At 36.4% G+C, this 27,586-nt stretch overlaps 1 protein-coding gene across 1 annotated transcript in view; it reads right to left on the reverse strand.

Moving 5' to 3' along the window:
• Window positions 1-19,309: 19,309 nt before the first annotated feature.
• DNTT (DNA nucleotidylexotransferase) overlaps window positions 19,310-27,586 on the reverse strand; it is an 88,477-nt gene continuing 80,200 nt past the window's right edge. Inside the window, exon 11 of the mRNA XM_010139266.1 lies at window positions 19,310-19,396. Coding sequence (XP_010137568.1) covers window positions 19,310-19,396 — 87 coding nt within the window. The remainder of the gene's footprint in view (window positions 19,397-27,586) is intronic.

Consider the following 27,586-nt stretch of genomic DNA (forward strand, 5'->3'; position numbering starts at 1 on the left):
GAGCAGAAAAAAGTAGCAAACACTGATTTAGTCATTGGCTTTCTTCAAGGTCAGCATCATGGTATGTGACCTTGGCAAAAATGCAACCACGCCTTTGGAAAGTTCAGCCGTCATTGCAGATGCTGTCTACCTGATCAATGTCCAAGAGAAAGGTAACAGTGGGTGAGGGTATGAAATGCGTTGGTTTTGAGGAAGAACTATTAGCTACCAAGCCAAAAAATGTACAAAATTTTTTGCATGCTTTCTTAAATCCCAGTGACACATCTGCAAAAAATGATACTTTTCCTTTCAAAAGCTTTAAAAAGCATCCAACTGATGTCTTACAAAACCATGAAAACAAACATAATACACTTGGGTGAATCCTCTTTTAAAATAAAGCCCATTATATCTTTGTATTGATTACAGAACTGAGAAAGCAGCACATTTGGAACCATAATACTTGCCAGTTTGCACTACTTCTCGTACAAAACTAGAAAGGTTATTTTTACAATTATATAAACATTTACAAAAGTGTCTTCTCATACATTTATACAACTGACAGTGATTTCCTTTTTCTCTGTTTTGTACTGTAGCAAAGAAAAAACAAAAGAAAAAACCAAACCCAAACAAAAAAAAACAGATGCTGATTCTGTTGATTAGTTATTTTTAGGATTATATTGATGGTGCATTCATTTAAATGGTCCTCAGTATATCTAAGCACAGTCTATGAAAAGACCAATGAATAACTAGTCCTATTATTCACTAATTTCACTGAAACTACAGCATAGTGGTTGTTCATTAACAGCCCAGAAGTTGCATAACCTGTAATAACTCAAGCTTTCCAGGCTATAAACTGCCTAGTGAACAGAGTCCAGCACATATCTTGATGTCATGCCCCCAAGAAGCTTCTCAGTCATATTTCTCATATCATAGGAATGGTGAAATGACAGATGTACCAGGTAAACTCAGAAAACAATGTTTTTAAATAAAGGTTTTAAATACTAACAATTATTAAGTAAAAGACACTTATTGCAAGTTATTGTTTTGTTGGGCATGTATATTCAAGGCACTCATGCAGCTGGTAGTTGTTCTATATTGTATTGTCTAAATACCATGCAAAGAAGGCTGTACACTAATGGATGAAAAACAATTGCCTATCTCTTTATTAGAAATCTAGCTAGTTAATTTCACAAAACAAACAACTAAAACCCCTTTGTAATTGCTGAACTAAATTATCTATCTCCGGCAATAAGAAATTTGCTTCAGGAAGCCCAGACAGCAATTGCAGGAGGAGATAAAGTTCCATCAGGGGCAAGTATGCAGAAGGTGAACAAACACTGTAAGAAATCACAGATTTATTCAAGAACTCTTCAAACTTGATAGGATCTTTCCTGTTCCTTTTACCCTTACTGCATACATCAACTTACTTATATCCTTTGAATTCCTGATACGTGTAATAATTAAAGATCAGTGGATCATCTACATGCCAAAAAATTAACTAAAAATACCATTTTAAAGTATTATGTGGGAAACTCCAAATTTGTAGGACTTCAAATTAATAGCATTTGTGACAAAAGTGATAAGAATAACAATATTATGAGCAAGCAGGTCTCTGGAGCAAAAAGTTCTAAAACTTGGACATTTATTTGGAACAAACTTTTCTAAGAACGGTCGCACAATTTTTTTAAAACTATTTTTTAAACCATTGTTCGAAGGCTCATTCCATTTTTCCCCCTGTCCCTGTCCCTGCACCTGCAAAAGCTATGTTCTGATTGTTCTGTAAGTTTAAACATAGACATCTCATGAATAAAACCACTAAATACTATGTTAAAGATCACAAAATCCTTTAATCCATCTGAGACCATTTTCATGTTTTATGCAACACCTTGCTGGGATTAGAGAGAGAGAAACAAAAGCTGGTTACGACTCATAATGGGAGATTCCCAGGAGTCTTATGGTCATCCATTTTTAACCCTGATAATCCACAAGCTTTTAGCCTTCAAAGGCATCTCAGACCTTAAAACTAATTCAAGTCTGAATAATCACTGTTCCTTCAGTATAGGTTTTAATTCATTATAATTGAGGTGTCTAAGACATGAGACCCAGATATCTGAGGCTTCTAGAACAATTTGTTAGCATTCTCCACATGTGATGGTCACACTAAATCCCAGGTGGCGTTCTAACCTGCGTTCCAGAAGCGGAGGCTTAGTTACACTCAGGGGTCCTTTCTACAAGAACAAAACAGATACCACAGCATTTAAAAAAAAAAAAAAAAAGGTAAGTTTGCCTTCCCTAAACTTTGAGGTCATAAGAATTTGTCCATTTACTCGATGCTTCTGCAGGCCGAAGGTCACAATCCTGAATTAAAAAAAAAAAAAAAAAGGTAAGCTATGCTTCCTCATAACTTTGATCTTTTAACCCAATAAAAATGTTAGGGAACAAATCCCCTAACCTTACAGTAAAAGGATCTCTGAATTTGGAACTTTTTACTAAGACTACCCTTGGCTTTTTGTTTGTGCAACAGTTGCTATGGAGCACTCATAGAATCCTTTGAAACAGCAAATCTGATAGATTTTAAACTGTGCAACAGAGGCTGCTTGCTTTTGGGACCGAACTCTCTACTACTGACCTTAGCAGAATTTGCTTAACACAGAAAATGGGTCTGCATTCTTGAGTTTTAATTTGTAGTTATATCATCAGTGACCAGAGTCACTTTTCCTAAGATGGAAGGCTCACTAACAGAACATCCACCAAAAACTTACAGAGTCAACAGACTTTTTGCAGAACCTAAAACTTTTTTCTTTTATTCTTTGTCCTTTTTTGGGGGGAGGAGGGGGGGAGCGAGGGCAAAGTTGTGTGTGGGTGCACTGGGGAGGAGACAGACTGGCACATAGAACTCTTCTGATACCTTTTGAGTCCTACCAGTCCAGCTCCCAAATGACTTTTTGGACCAAATTTCCTGTTTATTCCTCCTCACCACACTCTGCCTTGCAGGACACGAACTCTGGAAAGGTACTTAAAGTACATCCTACTACTAATGCATATTGAGTCCAAGGGAGCCAAGCTGGAGTGTAGTTTCTAGGAAAGATTCTTTCAGGAATAATTTTCAGGTCTATAAAGTACAGAAGAAAAGAAGAAGAAAACAACTGGAAAGCACAAACACGGGAAGAACAAAGGTGATTTTCTTTGGGACAAGGATCACAGCTCCCTGTTGCACACGCTCTTGAAAGCCTGTGATTATTTTTAAAAGGAAAAAATGAATTCTGGTTTTGTTCCTGTTTAAGTGATTGTTCCTTCAGTAGTTTCAGAAAATGATGCAAACTTTGAGCACAAGCAAAGGGTTATTAGCACAGTGGCAAACTTGTCAGCGTGATTCTGATTGGGATTCCATCCCATAATTTCAGACATTTTCAAAATAATAGCTATCCTGACAAAGTCTTAGCAATATGTTTCAGATAAAAAAAACAGTCCAGTCAAAATAAGTGTTTTCTCAGTGTGGCCTAGTGTGTCAATGACCAGACTAAGTTTCAAGACCTTCTCTCTGTTTTGCTGATAGGTACCTTGAACAAACAATTATATTACTTTATGTCCCAGTTCCTTAATAAAAGTAATGAAAATAATTATTCAAATCTACACTCTAAAGAGGTTTTGTATGTTGGTGAGCTCTTAAACGTCATCAGTTATCTTACAATGCCCTGCAGAACAGTCCATGTGTTTAATGAGTTGGGTTTAGACAACTCAAATGTCATTTAAAAGTTTCAGGTGTTACTACAAATGAAATGTTTAAAAGTACACAGCACTTGACTCCAAGAACAGATGTCAACATGAAGCTTAATTTAGTCAGATTATTACAAAGTGATTATTATTGTAACTGATGGACCAGTAGTGGAATCTGATGGATGAGAGGGTTGAGTGATGTAGGATGAGGGTTGCTGGCACAGGAGAAACAGGAAGCTGGTAAGGATGGGTCCAGGAAACAAAAAGGTAGGAAAGAAGACGAAAAAACTTGTGGAGTGTAGGAGAGAGCACTGGAACAGTTAGGAAGACAAAACTACTCACAATAGCAAAGTCTTCAAATAGGGGAACAGGGACTAGCAACACAGAACAAGAAGCTGTTTAGTGAAAACCGTTAGAAAATATGTAATGGTAGGTCAGACCATACATGTTATTAAGAAGCCACTAAGGAGGAGATGAAAGCAACACTATTAAGACTAGTGCAGAGAAGAAACAGGAGAGGAGAAACACAGCACATTTTGTAATGTCGCCTCTCTTTCTGTCAGCTTCCTATTTTAACCGCACCTCATCTCATTTCTCTTTCCAGACCTATGTTTCAGCTGTTTCCATGCAGGCTCTTTCATCTCGTTGGGAACTGCCTTGTGTCACCATCACAGCTTCTTCCTGCATTAGGCCTACCCTAGGACCATCATTCCTAACATTTGGAACTAGAAAATAGTTTGCAGGTTTCCGAGGTACTGTGGGGACTATAACCAGCTTCTAATCCCTGAGCTGGCAGGCACTGAGTTCTAGCAATAACCCAAACAGATGTTTAATATTACACATTAGATATTCATACTGCATTCATATTTCATTGCTTCCTCGAAAACAACGTTTAAAAAAATTAAATGAGAATGACCTAAAAATGTCTATATAATTGCTAGATGAGTAGAAAGAACCAGAACAAGCAGAGAGGAAACGAGGGCAGACATAAATTGTATCAGGACTAAAACTGCATCTTGTGGACAGCAACTGAAAATTGCACTTTACCATACTGCAAGGTCTCCCTTTATTCAAAATACTATTCACTTAACTGTTAAAGCCAGAAACTATGGTATTTCCCATGCCAAATAGATCTAACAATTTAAATTTAACTACTGGATATAATAAATGCACAGTTTGAATATATATCTAATATTCTCACCACAGTAGCACAGTTTCTCCAAAATATCTTGGTAAACAGACGTTGACGTTCTGAGGTAACTGCTGTTCTGTTTCTTCACCAGTTGAAAATAACATACTGTATTATTTATGTTACATTCCTAACTTTAAAAGTTGTGCAACCAAAAACTAATCAACCTGTCATCTTTCACATTTTAAATATCCAGCAGTCTATTAGAACCATGATCCTCTGGAAAAAAAAAAAGGTAAATTTAAAATATGCTTTTGATACAAATCGAGGGAGGTAGAAGCACTCAGGACTTCAGTGTTTGCGGTTGGTGCGATATCAAGAAACAGAACATGCTGCCACTTCTTTTTACTAAAAAAGCTCTTTACAGACCTTAGAGAATCAAGTTTTATGCATACAATAAATAATGCAGCATTTTCAAGTGCAGAATGTAACTAACATGAAAGCTACAGAAAAACCTCCTTTATAACTAGAGGTAAATTTTATAATGCTTATTAATTTCTTTGATCCCATTCTAACCACCGAATCTCATATTTGCAATGGAGGGTTTTTTGCTTCTGAGCCTCTGGTTTACTTTGACTTTGCAATGTGACTTTTTTATCTTAAAATAGACTGAGAAAAAGAAGGATCTTTGTGATCACAGTGCAAGAGATACGGCAATCTGCACCACACCTAAATCTCATCCTATACTGGAGGAGAGCCCCCCCACTGTCCTGTCTGTTGCAGCCCTGAAATAAAGACAGGCTGACTGCTTGGTGAGCTGAGATCTGGAGAATTACAGCCATTGCTTTGATTCCTTATAAGCTTTTCATTTACTTCACACTTATTTTTATTTAGTTTTATAGCAACTTGCTCTCTTTAGACCTTATTTACTAAAGCATTATTTTTAGAACTTTTATTCCTCCAGCTCTTCTAAATCAATTTTCCACTATTGTCAGGCATATGAGACAGCCCTTCATCCTGGCCTGTCAAATGCCAGCACCTCCACTCTCCCTCAGGAGAGAGCAGCTTCTTGTGAATTCTATTACTGCCTCACTCCCCACATCTCCTTCGCTTCTTGCATTTCACTCCCTTGTCTGTTTTCTCAGACTTTCCTCCTTAATTTTAAAGACTGTCAAACAAGATTTCTGACATAGTCTACACATTCATGATGATGGAGTTCTATTTTGCATCTCCACAGCAGTCACCAACACCTACTACTCAACACTTATTTCCACGTTTCCTGCCAAGTGTAAACACCTATTTAAGAAGGTCCCTGGATTCACAGAGTGTGACTTACATTAAGCAGTATAAAACCCCCCACTGATCTAGCTACAGTTACAGAGTGTTTTTTGCTAGTTAGCTACAGTATAGCTGCAGTTTTATTTTTGTTTCCTCAAGAAATATTGCAGTAATAATTCATAAATTTTACTGCTGATTTTTTAAACCATCTAGATTTTTGTCTCATGTTCTTGACTGTCATTTTGATTTGATTTGTTAAGACAATCACTCAGCTAAGAAATCTTCTATATTGTTTAAGCTTTCAATTAGCTTTACATCCAAAGGCTGTATGTTCTTTAAATATGCTATTAATTATTTCAGAATTCTGTGACTGAGCAAATATAAAAATTTTAAAATATTTCAAACTTTTTATGTGCTTCTTTGTGTTCTTTCAGTTATCACTGCAAAATAGGAGACTAATGAGGGCATTTAAAGTACTGTTTTTTTCCTATCGGCCTGTATTAGGCTAGTCTAGCTGAACTATGCAGACCAATGGTCAGTTTCTGACCTTGGGCTATAGTGGGATTTCTAATTTCCTACAGAGCATAAGCTCAGCTCTGATGTCCCTCAGAGCATTCCATTCTCAGCCCAGCACTATTCCTAATCTATATGCTGGCACTTAGAGGCCAAATTCTTTGTCAATGTTTGCATGCCCCTTCATGGATGCTAATACTCAACCGTATCTTTCTTTCACACCTTCTGTCCCTCAGGCATTTTTATTGTTCTTACATAATTTGTCTGATCTCTGCTACTGGATTTGTTATTACAATTTCCAACTAAATTCAACAACAACAACAACAAAAAAAGCAGATTATTCTTACTGGCAAAGGTTGTTTAGCTGTTATTTTTCTCTTTAATGCATAACCTTTCCTGTACCTAACATTCAGTCCAAATAAGAAAAAGAGAAGGGAGCTGCTAGTCTGGTGTCATGGGTTAAGGCTGGGCTGGTCACTAGCCAAATAACAGATGTTCTTTATTATTTCCTCTCCCTTCCCAAAGGGGAAGATAAAAGGAATAAGAGAGAGAGAGACTTACGAATTGGAAAAGAAAACTGAAACTGCTTTAATGAGAATAATAATAAAATGATATATATATACACAAACATATACAATACCAATACCAAAAACAGTGCCCCTGATGGCAATCGTCACCATCATCACTGATGCTCTGGGCAAGTGCTGGGGAAGTCCCATTCCGGACTCAGCAACAGATGGGAACCAGATGCAGGAGCTGCATTCTGAAATTGGGTTCAGGTACACGCGGATTGGGATCAAAAGCAGAATGGATGCAGGCCATTGAAGAAGAGAGGTTGACCTTTATGATCCCTCAGCTTTATGTCAAATGTGATGTATACAGAATGGAATAGCTTGGTCTGTGTAGGGTCATCTGTCCTGTCCGCTCGTCCCTGCAGGTGCGGCCTCTCACTCACTGCACCCCCCACCGTGGCACACAGGATTTAGCAGTGACCTTGGTCAGCACAGCAGCAAGAGCCTTCTGCACACCAGTCCTTTGTAGTAAATGTAAACATCAAGTCTTATCACTTCTCAAACCAGACACTTTCACAGATAATGGGTAAAAAGTAGGTTATCGTGTTAGAGCACTGGTATTCCAGCTGGGGAACCTATGTGTAGCAAAGAGTTTAGTCCATGTATGGATCCTTCTAGTGCTTTGAATATCAATCCATAGAATATAACACTTACAACATAGAAATATTTGGAAACAATTAAACATACATTTTTTAGGAACTGCTACATCTACCTTTTTTTAGTGTTTATTTTTGCAAAGGTTTTTAATCACGTGTTTGGTCAATCAGTTCTGTTGCAGGTGACTAAATGTGCTGGCTAACACTAAGACAAAGATTTGTAAGACTCCAGCTGACATCCTTAAGGCTAAAATGCTCTCTTGGATATGGATATATGGAGTGAAAAGTACCACTGATACTAGCAGTGCCACAGAGAATGATGAGTTTGATCCAAACCAATAGTTTAAACATATTTTGTCTGCAGCATTCTTCTATCTGTGGCCTGAAACTTAATGTGATCATGCTGGAAAACTGAAGAAACAGCAACATGCAAGGACAATAGTGGAGTAAAAAGCTTAAGAGCTGTTTAAAAGCAATGTGGAGCCTGGCTATGAAAGCATCGTAAGGGTTCTTGCAGAGAAGAGTTACAGAAGCCCAAATCTCCTTCTTGAGCAAGAGGTCCCAATCTTTTATGTTGCTCCACAATGGATTAACACTAGCATTGTGCATACCGCAGAACGGTTTTATTCCCTAGGAATTATTCCTTTTATTTTTTTATCCTAGTTTAAGATGCTTAAACAAGCAGAATCTGCAAACTGTCGTTAGCATAAATATTAGTTTGACTTGTATAATAACACATTCTGATAAAATCCTTACCACAATCTGGAGAATAAATAATGTTTAAACTGAAACACAAATCCTGACGTTTTTGTAAGTTTTCTGCCTTTTTGGATATATATTCAAATATGCATTTCTGCACACTCAACAGTTTGCTAAATAGGTTAAAAACTTTTTGTACTTCCCATGATCTGACAAGGAATAGAGGGAGAGTTAAAAAAAAAATTCTGAAATACTGTTGGTGCTAACCTTACCTGTGATGGCATAGGGATGCAGAACGGTGGAACTCAAGACTTTCATCTCTGCCTCAGCTGTCCCACTCAGTTGTGGGGGAAAAAAAAAATTCTTTGACTAGGCTCTTCAAATCAATTGAACAAATGAATCTGAAAACAGGATACTCTAAATCAGGGGTGGGAAAAAAAAGCATTAGATGCTGTAAGGGCTAGATTTTAGAATTTATAAGATTAGATTAGATTTTGAGGACTAGCATGGCCCTTAGGATTCTAAAAGCACTGGCCATTTTCCATTTTTATATAAGTGCAGCACTTTCAAAATATAGACTTATATTCTTGTCTTGATGCTATTTTTCATTATTAAAAATGCAACAGTCTTCTTTATAATTTATACATGTAAACATACATGTTTCATGATCGTGATTTTCATCCTAGAAGCCAGAAATTACACCCAATTCCAACAATATCACAAATTGCAGTGTCATCACTGTCATGAAAATTTAAGCGCAGAAAATTCTACTGTAGAGGAGCACATTCATCTATGTCCACGCTGTGCTAAAGCATCTCACAACTGCAGATGATGACTGCAGCATCCTGTCAGTGACTGACTTCATCAAAATCCATCTGGATGGGACATGGCACAATAATTTCCTCCAACATCTCAAAAATACTTGCAACTCAGCTCTTTCTCTTTTCAACATAAGTAGTTGAATGTTTCAAACACAATAGATTGTCAATGTCCAATTTATTTATTCCATACAGTATCTGAACATACTGCACACCACATAAGATCCACAGATGTTTTTCTTTCTGAAACAGATGGTATATTGAACGTACTGTGACATAATCCACATTTGCATTATCAGTCATGAATGCTAATACATTCCATAAACTGAGTTTTGATATGATATTTCTAATAGCCATAGCATCTTTGTAAAAATCAATTAGTTAGATAATACGATCAGGAAACCACTTTTTTTTTTCTCAGTTGGAGAGAAAGGTAAGATTTATCAAAAAACAGGAATTAAAAAAAAGGGGGGGTAAGGGGGGGGAGAGAGATAACTTTGTTATTATCTTTGATCTGTGCATACTTATTCTGTTTGTCGTTATTAAATATTCCATTTTCAAGATGGATCGTAAGAATTCCTAATTATCTAAGCTATGAGCTAATTCTGAGTAACACATTCTCAGAAAGAAAAACTGATAAACCTCCTTCAGTAAGTTCTCACTGGCATTAAAAAAAGTGAAACAATTACAAGTTGAACGATATGTTGCCAGATAATATTAGTAACTTCACTATTCTTGGGCATGATGATGGTCCAGCCAAATTAAAAATTCCGAATTGTTTTGTATTTTATTCTCAACTTATTATTTTTTCCATTATTTTGTGATCCTGGAATCTAGAATGCTGCTAAGAGGTGTCTAGAATACCCTGCTAAGTAACTTCCTAAAAGGAATAGATCAAATAATACACACAGGTCCCAACAGTATCCCATTGTCACAGTATCCAAGGTATATTTTCACAGAAATGATCTCTCTGCTTACTTTCTGACTATGATTACAAATTTTCCTCGATGCAAGCAACTTCCTATTATCAGATTACTTTGTTCATCCATGAATTTCATCCCACACAGCTTTGCAGGTGTAACCCAGTACTTTTGCTGGCATAAATGAGCCCAGCCTTCTTTAAAGACAACCACTTTTCATCAGTTTAAAATCAGCACAATATGAGCTGAAACAGGCCTCCTCATTCAGAAACTGCGCCTGGTTTGGGCTTGGTGACAGGAAACATCTCCTCATACAGGTTATGACACTGTTAGGTGTGTTAATATTCGTTTGTTTTTGCAGTTTGCTTGGTTTTGCATAGAAATGACTGGCACGTTTAATGGAGCACTAAGAAGTTACAGAAGCGTTACAAATTGTGAAACAATTCAGATCAAAGAAAAGAAACAGTGGAAAGACCACACGTCTGATGTGGCACTAATTCCTACTAATACTTTCTTGATCAGCTTTGTATGAAAAAAACATGATTTCTGCAGCTTACAAGAAGAAATCCACAGAACAGCCAGCACATGAATCACACATATAGAAAGCTAAGAATTTAGGCTTAAAATTCTGTTCCCTGAGAGAACACAGTGGCATCCTATGATTGATATATCAGCATTATCATTTGAGATTATGTTATCTCTATCTGCTTTTAGATAAATTATTTGCAATGACATTCAACGACTACTTAACATTATATGACTGTGTGATCTTTCTGAAGAGACAAAAAAGGGAAAATGAGCAGTTTTATCCATCAGCACAAGCAAAATGTTTGGAGAAAGAAAAGAAACATTTTGAAGAAAAAAGTGAAGGTATCATGAGCAGGTAACTTAAAATGGTGATGCAATTTTATTCTCCATCCAATCTGAAGCACATTTAACAGGGTCTTGCATACAAACTCTTGAATACTTTTTTCTGTGGATACAGATCCAGTGTCTTCTAAAGTAAATTTTTAATTTTCTTACTCTTTTACTTCAATCAAAATCTCCCTAGACCTAATAGATTTCCACAACTCCTAGCTCTTGCCAGTACTGTAATTTAGAATTTACTATCAATACACTTGTGAGACTGGGAGTTTTCTGGTGGAGAATAGAAGGTCTTGTTACAAGAAAGAGTAACATGACAGTATTCCTTTCCATTTGGTAAACCTCTGCCTGGAGGAAATTATCTTTGATCCGTACAACATTCACGTGTCTTTCTAGCAAGATTTACTTCTTAAAATAAACACTCTCCAGTTAAGTTCTCAGGTTGCAATAGGTATAACTGTCAATGCTATTTGCCTTTTTTTTTTTTTAAATAAGGAAATGCTGAGATTATAGAATCTGGAAGCTGGATACTTTTGAAGATACTATTTCCCTTTCTCACCAGTAAAAATAATTATCCATAATAGTGGTTTGTCACAATTAGCCCATTGAGATAGATGTTTATCATATTATGAAGTTTAATGTCATTTGTTTTTCTTGAACTCTGTTAATTTAATGTAACTGTCTTCAGCTCTCAGGTGGAACTCTATTATTGTTTTACAAATATTAAAACCTTACTTAAAATTTGTAACTCATAATAGCTCATCTTTACTCATTTTCATTATTTTTGCCTATTTGTCTGTGGCTGATTTGTCCTACCTTATACATCAAAGTTCAGTTTTGCAGGATTTAGCCTGTACCAATGTTATTTGGCATGAAAATTACTTGCTTCTAGGGGGATTTATCACATCTCATCAAGGTTCTTTGTTTGATTTCCTGGGGACTGGAATAATTGTAATTGTAAGTTTGTCACTAACAACTCTGCTAAGTCTTCATACCTGCCCATCCCTCCCTTACGTCGGAATAATGTTATTGTCTGTTCAGTCTTTCTTTTTAAAAGATTGTAATTCTTGATTTTTTAGAAATTTTGTATGGTTGTTAGAATTCAGTTCAAGAGTTTCTTGGATACATTTTCTTGTCTTTATTTGTGGTTTTTAAGCTTTAATGTATAGTCATTTATCTAATGTGGATTGTTTTAGCAGCCATCTGTCACTAAAATTCATAGTGGAGCGGCCCACTCATTTACACTTACTTTCTTTCTTGGGTGCTTTTGAAAAACTTTCCTTGTATACACACATGCACCAGAGTGGCCTGAAGCATCATTTTTTAAATATATGGTTCATTAGGCTCTATTTATTGCATCTGACAGAAATTTGTTTAAGAATGTTCAATATCCCACTTTCTGGTCACACAAAGTCCAAGGGAACCTCTGGGTCCTTCAGGCAAGTAGGTAAAGAAAAGGGTTGTGAGCCCCTTCAACGGGGAGCAGGAGAGCACTTGTTCTGTGGTTGACAGTGGAGTTCTTCGGATACATATCCTAGTGAAGTCAGATCGAACTGGAGAAAAGGGTTGAGACAGAATGGGACAAAAATAGCCATATTCTTTCTGCAATTCTGACATCTTCTCCAAAGAGGTACTGATATTTGTGGTATTTGGCTTCTTTTTTTTAGTGTTAGTATCCTGAAGGATGCAAATTATATCATCCATCATTTGTCAGGAGTTCTGCAACAGCTACAGCCCTGCAACTAGTCTTGAAGGGTTTCCAGAACAACCACTTCCCACTCACATAACACCAACACAAAAAATACTTCCCATCAGCCTCTAACACACTTAAGAACATAGTGCAAAAGGCACCAAATTGTATCTTTGATACCTTGGTTTAGTTTAAAACATAGAACACCGACTCATAGATCATAATATAGTTTAAAACAGAACGCAAAGATTTCAGGATCACTGCAAGCAGTAGATCCTAGCTATCCTGCTCAACACCGTCTCTTTGATCTTTTGTGTTTCACGGGAGTGCAAAAGCAACATTTCCTAGCCACTGAATATTGAAGTGTGGGATTCGTAGAGTACAGTTATGGAAGCCACAAGACTATATGGTCTTTCAACCCATCCTTAGACTACCAAAAATATCAGATTTGTATCATCACAGTAGTTTCCAACTGCAGAAACACTTCAACCTAGTCACACAATTACATAACCTTGTCAATCTTGATTTTTGAAGCTACGTAAATTCCTCAGCTTCTCTATCCAGCTGTGAAGACAATTCCAAATCGTCTCTCTTTCAGTGTTTAGAAATATATAAAGATTACTGTTTTATCTTCTTAAGTGCTGGGATAAGGTTTTTATTATGTGCTCTTTTTCCCCCCGATGTTGCAACCACCAATTTCCGGAATATAATCTACACTTACCCTGGGAAGAAGTCACCTAGCCTTTAAAAACAGAGACTTTTCTTCCTATTTTTAATATATCTTAATGCATAGCTGCCTGAAAAGAAAAAGACACTGAAGCTGACAAGAAATTTAGGATTATTTTGGATCTAGTGTGTGTATGTGTAGCAACAAGTACATGAAATAATGCTATTCCTGGTAGGAAGGCTTCTTTTATTTAACATAAATGCTTCTGAGGCAGTTTCATACCAACGTTTTTAGCCCTTGTAACTTCAAAAATGATGGCAAAGGAGTTGGGAAGCTTCTCCGTTTCTAAAAATCCCTTCGAATTAACATGTCAATTTTGGAGAGAACGCAACACAAAAGGCAATATACCATGTGTTGCAATATTTTTTGCTGAAGAGTCACAAAGGAACTAGAACCAAATGTCTGCAACAATAATAATAACTTTTTTTAAAAAGTAGCTTGTTTTTCAAATAAGTGTGTTTACTTACTAAAACACAGCAGACTGGGAGCCCTCATGCTTACACAACACATGATCTCTCTCCTCATAGTCAAACACCAGCTGCAGGTATGATTGACCCTGATTAACCAAGTGATGTAACTTTTACTCAAGAGACTTGGGATTCTGGATATGTAGTTCAGTAGCCCCCACAATGCACCTCACATGGATTGTCTGTATTACCGCTAGTATTTGCAAATACTGTTTTTTTGGAGGCATTAGGTGAAAAATAGTGTTAGGTTTTACGGGTTCCCTATAATACATATTTATTGAAGAAGTCATTAAACGTACTTTTAAATTAAGTATTCTGAAGGGGTTTGAACAGTGTTCACAGAGGAAAGCCTCCTCTAGTTATGATTTGACATTATGTGAGGTGATAACATTCGGCTTTAGCAGAGCACCTCTAGGCTAGCATGGCACAACATACATTTTCACTTTATTCCACACAATCTTCAAACAAGAAAATGACCACGCAAACTGAAGGAAGCAAAGACCAATGAGAAAAAGAGAGACAAACAGAAGTTGATGAATAGTTTGTGAAGTTTGCATTTTTAATGTTTGGTGCTTACGCTGGCATTTATTTTGGCTGCCACAGAATGACATTCTAGCTACAAATTACTATAATGTCAAACACAGGGAAGAGGAGCTGAAGTCCGAGTGAAATGGAAACGTTGAATAAATGATCCATGTGGACAGATCTGGGAATCTAAGTATTGAGAGTAGTCACTCCTAGACCAACTCACGTTGCAGACACCGGAGCAAGATGTGAGGCCACACACACAGAGAATTACGGAGGAGATATAGGACACCTGAAGACACTTAATTTCCCCATTCAAATATCCATATTCTTAGTTAAAAATAAATAGACTAAATCCAGAGTTAGAATCTGACAGACCTAAAGTATAACACCACAAATCATAAAAAAGAAGCTGTAAACAGGCATGAGAAAATTAATCCTAAGTAAATTAGAACCTCAAGGGGGAATACTAACCATAACTGTGAACTGATCATTCTTCCTAAGGAGCATCATCAGGTAAAACAAATTACATCTGATGCATCCTGATTAAAATAAAATGTACTTAGCCTGTCTACACAGCAGGAGCAAAGACTGCTTTGTCCGCTTGGTAAAATTAAACATTAAAAAACCACAAACAACAAACCAAGGAAAAAAAAAAAGGAGGCTTGATATGTATACAGACAGATCGGCTAATTAGCTGAACTTAGAAGTAGAAACCTGTGAAGCTCTGACTCACCTATAGCTACACACGTGACATTTTTAAGGATAAGGCCCCTATTTTGCCCTTAAAAGCATTATCTCCTAGCTAGATTGACAGCCACGCCAGCAGAAGCTTAACCTCTATGGAAGGTTCTCAAAGCTCTCTGTCTTCATTTGTTTATGTGACTTCAATTGACCTTTTAGACCCAGGACTTGATTATTTCAAACGCATTTGCTGAAGGTAACTGTATCATAGAAAGAAACAGCTGTCCAAAAAGTGAAAGAATATGTTTCATGCACTTACCTGAGAAATCCAAACAATTCTGGCCATAAACTGTAGAAAACACATTTCATTTGGGGATTATAAGTTATGCAGATCTTTGGATTTGGTTTTTTTTTTAAGTTCTGGAGTTACCTATGTAAAGTAGTAGCATTCTCAGGTTTCCAGAAAGTCTGTGTGGCTTCAAGTTTCTAATGCCAGCTGTATGGATATCCAGGTCACCCGGATTTGCAGTTTTGTAGAGCTGTGTAGATACAATAAGCTCTTCCTTTATTGTATTATACCATCTATGGTATAATCAGATTCACTGATGACAGTAACCACATTATTACCCGCCAGTCTAAATATATGTCATTGCTTTTGCCTTAAGAGATTTCTAGCAAAGCATTTGTATGATTGTGCATTTGGATTTGTTTAGTTTTTAATGACTATGTTATGTTGCATATACAATGTATGTCATACCATGTCTGTCACTGGAAAATATTATCTGGGGTGTTTGACAAATAACAAATTACCACAAACCATGAAAGAAATACAGTGGTTTTCTTTTTAACTTTTACCTTTTTCTCCCAGAAATAGAGACACTGACCAAATTTTAGAGAGTTAGTATGTAGATGCTTGTAAAACCAAAGATCCTTCTCCTCTTACCACTTGCCAAATTACCTTGACTTAGGAGCAGGGGAGGAGGGATAAAAAAAAAAAAATCAGCCTGCAGGCTGAATTAGTTTAATATGATTTGTTTCTGATCAGCAAGTTACCAGTAACTTATTTCCTCTAGGTGCTTTAAAAATAAAGTCTATTAATCATTTTAACAGTTTAGGAGATACTAAGTCCTGATCTGAAATTCTCTCTTCCCTTCCTCCTATTTCAAACAGTTCTTTTTATAAGTGTTTGCCCTATTCCAGAGCGTTTCCTGTTCTTCATGAGTTCAGAAGCATCATTATCACTGACTCCAACAGCTCCACCACACTGTAGGGAGTTTTCAGTATGCTCATGGATCCAGATATGCTCAACTGATAAAGATTTTATTTCCTTTTACCTGTTCCATCCCAGTTCTCTTATATGATTTCTATCTTTTCTAATTACAGTCTCAGTTGACTAGTATCATCAAGAACCACTGATATCATTACAGGGCTGAGACTGTTCAGATTGTAGGACTGGATTTGATTGATGAAAGAATCATCATTCTATGATTCCGAGCTTATTTACTGAGTTCATGCTTTTCTGGCTCTGTCCTTGCATGCACAATGAGTTTGTCTAGTGCTGTCAGGGATGATCCTGCGTACAGTAGCCACGATAGCGGCTGAGGCACCAGCTTCTTCCATGGAGATGTTTGTAACAGAAGCTATCTTCATAGTCAAACTATCCTGGTCATCTAATACGACCTTCTGTTTAACCTAACTCCTTATTTAACAATTCCATATTTTTAAAATAATCCTTGATCCAGTAACTGATCTGCAAGATATATTCTAACAAAAGTTCACGAAAATTGAGGGAAAGACAAGAATAAAGTGATATGCTGCTTTCTTGCAACAGCAAGAATAAAATTTCGTGCTGTTATGACATTTTTCTACATCCCTGACTGAGGTTTTAAAATAGTTCACTATGCAGTCCTCTGAAAGTCTATTCCTCAGCTGAAAGGAACCAGTAAACAAATTCAGCATACTCTTTTCTTAGTATGAAAACTATTATGTTAAAAAAAGATCTTGCCTACATTTCCACTAATGGCATCAAATTCTGTTTAAATTACAGAATTTAAATTGCTTGCTCTGTAAAATTAGGATTATCATAAATTGTAGAATGGATTCATAGCATAACATGCAGTTCTTCCAGAAAGCCTGATAGAGCCATTCCTGTTTAGATTTTGTTCCAGGTTTTTTGCTAAATCTTAAGAAATCTACCCACTACCTGTGAGCCAGATGACTGTGTGTACTGAATGAGAACCCTGTAGCAAAACCTGATCCTTTTTTCAGAAATAACCTTCATTTTTTCTACAATTGCTTTTGGGCCTGATCTTGTAATATTTTATCCTGGTGAATAAACGCATTAACTGAATGAGAGCATTTTTTCATCAATACAGTAGAGGAGATAGAAGGTGAGATGCATAAAGTGTATCCTAAAAGATCTGGGCAACAAATATGTAAAATTTCATATTAACTGATACTTTCAAAATGGTTTTATAGTACTGAGTCTAACCATGATAATGAATGGATAAATTTCACAAAAATACAGCCACTACCTATTTTAACAACCAGAAATAGGTGGCTGCATATAAAACTGTACATTGGATCTTTTGTTGATACTTGTACTATGCTGTATACTGTACTAGGCAAATCATCCTTTGGGGAAGCATCTACTCAGAAGTTTCTATTTAATATTCTCTTACCAGCAATAGCTTTGGCACTTGCACTTTAAGTCATTTATCCTGAGGTTAAGCACTAAATTTCTAAACCTTGGCGTATTTTTTCGTGTGTGTGTGTAGAACCTTCAGGTCTACGTTGCTATGGAATATTGCCGTCTTTTGAATATGGGAAACCATTACTGTCAGCAATAAATTTTGTGCATGGCCCTGTCATTGCCATTCTCCTCCTGTCATGCCAAGATGTGAAATCAGCCTTAACAGTGGTAAAAAAAAAAAAATACAGGCTTTTAAGAAAAAAAAAAATTAATTGACCAGTCTTGGTGTTCTGAATCACCTTTATTCTACAAATGACAAATGAATGGTCAGTAAGTAACTTAATGTCATAAAGCACTAAGTAACTTTGTTCATTAGAGGAAAAATGTGTTACAAATTCTTCTTTATCATTACAGTCATAAGAACTATCTGGAAATTTTCTGAAATTAAAAAATCTCATTGGATTATTTTATCAGAAACTCTCTGAAATCCAAGATTAATTACTGACCATAAAGAGGGAATAGCATTGTAGAGCAGCCAATAGCCAAACAGCTCAGGTAAACTGCTATTCCAATGCATATATATCTACTAATAAATATATTTTTAGCTGTCTAAATTGAGCACAGACAAATAAAATCTTTCACCTTGGAGCAGCCACCATTAAAACAGTTGTTTACATAGAGGCTATGATTCAAATTTTTGATTGAGGACCATCACATCACACAATTTGAATCTTCTTTAGTCCAAATTTGCACTCAGAATTTACAGTATTTTTTGTCTCCCAACTGGAGACTGAACTTTTCCTTTCCAAAATCCCTACCTGTGAAATGTTTTTTAAGCCTCACTGAATTCCCAACTTGTTTACACTTTTTGTAGAGTGGTGCCCTACCTGGAAAAACATTACAAGTGAAGCCTTAACCTGCCAGACTAACTACTGCCTAGGTCGTTAGGCCTTATATACAGTAGCAATTTTATACGTGGGTTCAGCAAGAAACACTTAAGAAATTCAGTTAAACACGCATTTCAGTCATTCTCAGACTCAGCTCAAATATTTCGTATTATTTAGGCATTGTCATAACTGACAGTATTTAGCAAGCAAGTGTTGTTCACAGTAATGTTAAATTTCTATCACAAGCAAAAATCTCACCAGTCTCAAGTTTTCCCAAAAAAACAACCTCTGTCTTGTCACTCCCATGTAGGAAATTCAAAATCAAAACCAGACAAGGTTGTAAAGGACTCTCATGAACTTAAACTCTTCTTTTCTAAACAACAGCATGTATAATGGCTTCTAACTAATAGATATTTTTAAATTTTTGGTTTTCATAGAAATGCATATTTTTATATATACATATCTATCTATACATATATATCTAAATCAGACTGCAATATAGGCAGAAAGACCATTGCTTGTCAGCTGATGAGTGTACACTGGCAAATCATTTTAAGCATTCCTTTCCCATGGTTCAACATAATCCAAGCCAAGATGTGCAAAGATTTCTTCCTCACTTCCAGCTTTGAGAAAGATTCTCTGTAAAAAAAATTTAAAGAAAGGAAGTCAATAGGGGTGTTAGAAGAAAATTTCAATTCACGGGTTTTGCTGTTAATTTTTGACAGTTCTACCCATTCTACTGTCTACAGAATACACGCTTCATCAATGTGCTGACCTTGAAATGTGAAAGCAAGTTAAACATCATTTCTAATGCTGCTGGGTGTTTTCAGTTCTAATGCCTAGTTTACAACCAGGACTCAGGAAGCAGCAGCTAGGCAGATTACCGGAACAGGTAGACCCTGCTTCTGGTTACTGACATTTCACTCTTCCTCCTTTCAACCTCTCTGTCACAACTCAGCACAGAAGATCAGCACTGGTAGGGAGGACTTGGGGATGTATCTTGGCCAAGCAGTATGGCACCAGAGCACACAAAGGCTACAGAACGCTAAGTTGCTGCACCAATGGAAGGAAAGCAGAAAGAACAATGAGCGAGAGAGAATACGCAAAACCACTGAGCCCAGGGCAGCCTCATATTGCACCTGAAATATGCTTGTGCATCACCAGCAAAATTCACCCACTGGCTTATTGTTATTCTCCATCAGCCCCATTTTTTTCCAGTGTCTAATCCATATCTCACTCCTGTCAGGAGCCACAGTTTTGCCAAGGCATAATGAAGCACTGAAGCCCTGAAGTGAAATTTAACATTCCTTGTCAGATGGACTCAGACTTTATCAGGGATCCAACCAAATCAGAAACTTGTTCCATTTCATTGTAGCGGTATTTGAAATTTGAAGTTCCAAGTCCAGCTCTACAGAAAAGGCCCATCTTTCATTGACACTGTTCAGCTTCAACAGCCAAAACAGTCAAGCTGGCAGCTTTCCTGACAGCTATTTTTCAATGCCACAAAGTAGAATGAGAGGAAGTTTAACTGTACTGGAAAGGTTATGAAGTCTAAATTGGATGGTAGTGGTTAGATGCTCCTGAGTGAAAAGAGCCAGAGGCCATCAGTGTTCCCTTCAGCTTGAGAGGACAGAAAGGACAGAATACGAAGTTCCAATTCTGTTCTTCCAGAGTTCTCACCCAGTGAAGTAGGTATGTAAGAGCAGTTCAGGCTGATATCCACTTTAAACCATCCAAAGTTACTACGATCTTTATCTTTCTTAGCAAATGATTGCTATACAGTGACGTAATATGGAACATTTTCACTATTATATTTGGAGATAGTTCTTCTTTAATTAGACAAAACCAACAGGCAAATCATTATAGTCAATGGTAATAATGGCAACATGAAGTAATGTGTTCATTATACTAATAAAAATGTTATATAATCAGAAAGTAACTTAAAGCTGTACCTGTTTCTGTAATGTCCTGTATCAATACATACAGTCCACTCATCACAATTAGTGCCTTGCCATGAGCACAAGATTCTTGCTTATTATATTGACTCTTTGGCATTTATAATCTCCAGATTTGCATTTGTAGAACAGTTGTGCGTCAATTGCACTTTACCCAAACCAAACCCTCTGAAATAAAGTCTTTCACACTGAAGTCAGTAGACAGTGTATTAAAGCTCTACTTTAAAGGCATTGATTACAAGCAGTGATACTTCCGTATAGATCAGAGATCTGTTACTAGAGTGCACAGTAGAAGTACTAACAAGGCATATGAAGTTGTTTTCACTTTCACATAATGGATTGCCCTTATATAAGATAATTCTCATATTCAAACACACCATACCAGAAATATGAGGAAATAATTTGGCCCATTGCTTCAGGGACTTTTTTTTTTAATCAAATCAGGACAAACATGTTATGTCTGTATTTTATCTCTCACCGTTAAATTCTCAGCATATGGATATATGAACCCAGGGACGATGCCCCAGACAACTACAGAGCATTGCTAGAGCATGAAAAGCTAAAAACAATCATATATCCATAATGAACTGGCAGTTCAAAGTTGTAGATGCAATAGCAAGGTTTGCTTATAAATCATAGACAAATAATGTGCCTTTTTTCTAGGTAGTTCCAATGTCAGATTTTGGAATAAAAAGAACCTATGAAAAATACTGACCAGAGGAAAATGATGCTTTTTCATAAGGGCAGCAGTAGAAGAAATGATAGAAAAGAAGATATTTAACAGACTAAAAGAAAAGGAAAGAAGACATTGGTAACAGCCCACCGGGTAACAACAGTGGGCGTATTTTGTTCCTAGAGTATGAATACACATACATTACTGCAAAAAAGTAAAACAAGATAAGAGATCTTACACTTGTAAGATGTTATAGATACTCCTTAATAGAAGCTCTTCATATCTCTGGGACCCCAAATCTCATCGCATTTCTTTTTTTCTGTCACTTTATGTTTTTCTGCAAGCAAAACTCATTTTGTTTGCCTGAGAGGTAAAATTTCTAATACGAGGTATCTGATGCTGAATACCATTGTTGGTAGAATCAAACCATGTTTCTAAATGAATCTCTAGCTGATATCTGCCTACTGCTTTAGCAGTGTAAGTATTATTAATGTTAATCACAACCTATGATTTTCTCTCTCTGTCAATCTATGCAGAGATTATAAAGTGATGCAGGTTTGATTATTGCATTCACTACTGTTCTTTCTTTTTTCTTTTCTTTTTGCTCAGGAGAAGTAATGAAGTGCTTGCCTATTTGTGATTTTTTTTTCAGCTTCTAATAATATGCAGCAGATCCAAGACATGCCCAATCAACAACAATCAGACTTAAAAAAAAACCCCAACGTTCTGGAGCAGATGTTATCACCCTGCTCTTAACCCATTTAATCAATTCTGTTATTTCAATGGATGTAAATATTACGTTTGTGGTTGCAAACATGACCATTAACTACATCTAACGTAGAACATCTGCCATCCAAATGTTTTCTTATGTGAACTGCTCTTATTTTTCATTTTGGCATTGATGATCGATAATACTTCTGATGAAAGAGAAGCAGAGAGTGGAGGCACAGAGGTAGAACTGCTTGATGATATCCTAAACTAGTGCTGCCAGTGTTCAGATGTTATACTACTATTGTCATTTGGTTTCATTTTACCTTCTATATATACTATACTATATACTATAATGAAGCCAGCAAAACAAAACCATTGCTCAAGTAAAATTCTGCTTTTAGTTACATAAATCAGCATTGACCAACAGCATATGTTTCTTTTGGAGGCAAATACTGTTTTTAATAATTTTGTATAGATGTAATTTAAATAATCAGAAAAAAGTTGAATGCATTGGAAAGCACCTCAGACCCCTTTTTCTCTTCCATTCTTGGAGTACCTTCACATGTTTCTTTAACCTGCTTCTTGAGTAGTTCAGCGTAAGCATGTTAACCCTATGCATCAAGATAGGAAACTTTAAAATAGAGTTATTTATCCAGCAAAGATGAAGAAGAAAAGATCCCAAGAACTCAGACATTGCAAGAAATTACTGTGCACAAATTCCTGATTTCCATAAAACAAAGGATTTTGCTATTCTATGAAGATTCAGGTGACTGAATGTGCACTGTTCGTGTATTAAGCAACCTTACTTTCAGTAAGCCTAGATGAACTCTTCAGGCTGTTGAAATGGAACTATACTGCTTAGACACCCAGCCCACACTTGCCACTGCTGTGGCCATCCATCTTCCTTTCCACTTTTTGTTCAGGAATGAAAAATACTGCAGTGGTAGCAACTTCCTGACACTGCATTGAACAAAAAAATACTTTACTGAGGTTGCTCACTGAGGAGACATAGAAGCTGTTGCTCTGCCTTCAACGGCTCTGCCAGCTTTGTGTACACAAAGTTCCTGACATGAAGTCTGCTCATGCTCTCCATCAGTATTAACTCAGCCTTCTTAAAAAGCACATTTAATCATATTCCTAGTAGGCTGATATCCTACTGCTTATTACTAAATAGCTCAGTAATAACAGCATGTTGCAAAATACAGAATTATCTATTTAATTGAATAATACTATAAATAACTCTCAGCTTGTCACCATGGCATTTCATTAATATTTTCCCCATCTCAAGATGAACTTAGGAAGTTTGTTGGAATAAAAGTACATAAAAATAAAAACCAGTAGGACCACGTAGATAAGATCATTGACAAAATGGGATTTAATGACTATGAACCAGCAGAATCTGCTGGAGAGAAAAGTGCTCCAGGTTTGATTGAACAACATATGTATATGTGCAACCCACTGATCTGAAGGTGAGACATATGGCGGAAATTTGATTAATTTCTTTATTTAAATCCTTGTCAAGCTTGCTTTAGCTGAAAAATTGGTTTTAACTATGAAGTTTCCTAGATGATTACTGTCCCAATTCTACTTTATGCATTATTTGAGCATTTCTTCTTGAATAAGTCATAGCGAAATGGTGCATTTTCAAAGACCAAAGAATTTCCTTCCCTATCCCATTTTTCGACTCTTTTCATAGTGCTGACTTCTGTTTACTCTACAGCTATAATTCAGAAACAGTACAGTCATCCTCCAGTGGATTTCATCTTTGGAAAACTATGTGTAGGAGGCAGCCTCCCTCCTTTTGCAAAATACCCTGAAGGGCTGTGATCATTAAGATCTGTCTGGATTTCTTCTGACACAATATTTCATCAAATAAATTGGGCCAACAGTGCCTTGCTAACAAATTACAAAACTGTTTGATATAACTTTGCTTCTAGACATGTATCTGGGAATGTCATTAACATATACATTTATTCTAACCTTTCCTCATTTCTTGATGATGTTGCATGCTTTAAAATGGTGAACTCTTACATAGGGTAGTTAGGGATTTTCTCGTTTAGTTTTGATCTTCTCTCACTAAATTTTATACGGTGTTTCACCTATGAACACCTGTTCACAAGAGTTTAATTACCTTTCCTTTTTTGCATTATTTAAATGGAGATATGATGGAAATAGGATCATATCCAACTTGCAGTATTTCCACCACACTGATTGATAAATACCAAGCAGTCTAACACACACACCCACCTCCTACTTCATATGTCTGGAATTATTACAATGGCAGAAGGCATGTTAGGACAAGGCAAATAGCAGTACAGACTGTCGTTTGCAAACTTTGAACTTAACTGTTCATTGTGCTTGGACAGAGTCCGTTCTAAAAATAAGTTTTGTGGGTAAAGTCAGTTTTAGATGAATGATAGTAACAACAGGACTTGCTTAATCATCCATAGTAAAAGACACCATAATGCACCTTAAATTTGTCTTACATACGTATTTGTCATGTTAGTAACGTAAGTGACATAAGTGTCATCACTTATGCCAAGTCAATTAAAGATTTTTTTATTGAAGATACTTGGGGTTAGTGCAGAGATGATGCTCCCTGCAAAACTTGCAATAGCTTCCAAGATGTGAAAGTACTTCTCTAGAAATGAAAGGCCGCTACATTCAGCAAACCAATGCACCATAACACCAAAGACCTGCAATTTACAGAATATACTATGGTAGCTTATTAGATTAAATGTGCAAAGCTATTAAACTGCTCACACTCCTTTTTCCCCTGATTCCATTTGCTCAAGTAACATTTATACTCTGTAAAAAGATACAGATAGCTGTTAATTAAATGAATAAAATGAGCTTACAGAAAGAATTGTGAAGATAAAAATATAAGTAATCCATCAAGTAGCAAATGCTTTCCAAGTGATTAGCAGTGGGAATGTTCACAAATGTTCACCTGACCCGAGCATTACCCTATCTGTTCTCTGCCACCGGGCCACTTTTGCTAGAACAAGTGTTGATGCACCACCACTGACACAGGTCACACTAGTACTGCAGAAACTTCTCTTAATAAATCAGCCTTTTATAATGTAAACCTTACAATGTAGGCATATATTCCATTATCTGATGATCTATGATTCTCAGATTATATTGACCTACACTCCACACACTGCGCTGGAGGTATTCAGCTAATGGGGGAGTCTGATCGTTACATCAAAAATGTCTGCACAATCATGTGTCCACAGAACAAGCCCTGCAGCAGATTGAATAAAAAACTTTAACCTGTTTCTGTTTTATCTTAATGGATTTCTGAGAGAGCAGATTTCTGAGAAGAAGGTGCAGGTAGTGTCTGTAAAGTGACTCAGCAAAACCAGCAGCTGCAACGGAGGGAGAGGAAAGGTGTTGGAAACTTTGTGTTTCAATCTTTTCCAAACTTGTTCACTCACAAAAAAGATAGTCCCACCTTCTCTATTATCAAAAGCAAACACTTTTGTGAAGACAGAGCTTATGCATTAACTGGATCAGCTGACAGATCTGAAAGGTATAAGCCACAAAGTTTGAAAAAAACTATGAGAAAATGCACGATAACTCTCTGTAGCAGTAGGAAGGAATAGATTTCAAAGAAAAGAAGAATTTTGCTGAGATTATTTACCATGTGCTTGTGTCTCTATTTAAATATACTAACCTGAAGACAAGCAACATTACTTGATTAGCATGATTTATTATAATACAAGAGATGTGAGTGAAAGCTAGTCTTTCTCAAGAATATTTCTTTAAATTCTTCCCTGAATATCTAGATCTATGGTATTTTCTACTCTTACTATGTAGAAGTTTAGTCATTTAGCATCACCCTAATCAAGACAGCAGGCTGTATGCTATATATGACACATGCTATATGTCAAAAAGGACACGTGGTAGTATACAGAGATTTTTATTAAAACAAACAGGAGCCCAGTGCTGCCATCAACATTTAAAAATTATTAACTTCAGTATCAGAATTTGGTGATATCAATGTTTTCCCACAGGGACTGTGATTCTATTTTCTTTAAACAGCTGGATGTGCTCTCCTCAATCCATGTATTTGTGGCTGTCAGTAAATAGGTGCAGCCCCTACACCAGGATTTCCATCTGTCATTCATGTCTGTCATGTTCTGCCATGCAGCCTACCTTCATCAATGCAACCAGCCCCACTCCCTGTAACGACCAAGGTGAAAGCATACTTTGCAAACACTGAGCAAGAAGCTAGCTGTATCTCCTTCTCCTCTATACTACTGTTAACTTTACAAGAATGAATGTTGTACATCTTTGGCGGAAAACATAAATCTGCTCAGAGCTTCAGTGTAGCAAATAGCTTTGTGATTTTACAACAGCTGCAGAACCAGAATTGCGCAAAGCAACTGTAGAGGAATTGTTACAGAAGATCCATAAATTCCTACTGTACGCTGAGTGATATGAGGTTGAGGCCTCCAATCTACAATGAAAGTATGGGAAAACAATGTAACATCCATCCATAAAACGGTGGCTACTTCTCTAAAATCATTAGCTGACTCATTAGGGTAGACAAAGTGCTAACAAGAATCACTGTAATCAGTAACTTTCACAGTGGTCTAAACGATTTTTTGGAGAAGGAGGGAACGGAGGAAGGACAAAAAAAAAATCTAAATAAGGCCCTTTCCAGATAAAAATGGATAGAAACCTGTCATTTTACAAGGGGTTTCAAGTAATTGTATTCGATGACTATCTTGTGTAGCATGAAAGCTGTCAGAAAATAACATGGGAAAACTAAATTTCTCCATGGTCCTGCTATTCACACTGCTAGCCAGCCTGAGAAGGACAGCAACTTATTCCATCACTAGTCAGTCAGACAACATTCTCAGAATATCACACTGCTTGATGAAAAAACATGACAGAATCAAGCCCTAAGAAACTGTGTAGTAATTAACTATTATAATTTACTCTTAGAGAGAGAGAGAAGTTTTGTTTTAAGACTGGGTGTTGGTGAATTTTGCTTTGCTCCTAATTCCACATTTTGCTAAATATTTATGCTATGTTTATGCTATGAATAAGACTATCAACAGTACAAATAATTTCATGATAATTATAGAACATAACTGCTGATGTACTAATTGTGCTACAAATGTGCATTTTCCTTTTGATGGTATCAAAACAATTTTCAGTGGTTAATAACCTGAAGTGCCTCTGACGTTATATTATCTCCAAATGTAATTTTCATGTTTAACTAGTATTTTCTGTAGGAAACTTCACACCACCATGCCTGCTTTAAAATAAAAAACAATCTGTTCTTAATCCAGCTACAAGTAATATGATAAATAAATCAGAGAGAGAAAAAAATTACTCTTTGAAATGACATTATAACAAACTATGATGGGAAAAGCAGCATGGCAACCATTACCCATTGACTCAATACCTTCAGGCAAAATTATGTGTAATGGCATTGATGCAAAATAGTGCAGTGGAATTTATTCTAATAATTCT

The sequence above is a fragment of the Buceros rhinoceros genome, unplaced genomic scaffold (assembly GCF_000710305.1).
Source record: "Buceros rhinoceros silvestris isolate BGI_N320 unplaced genomic scaffold, ASM71030v1 scaffold4387, whole genome shotgun sequence".
Lineage (NCBI taxonomy): Eukaryota > Metazoa > Chordata > Aves > Bucerotiformes > Bucerotidae > Buceros > Buceros rhinoceros.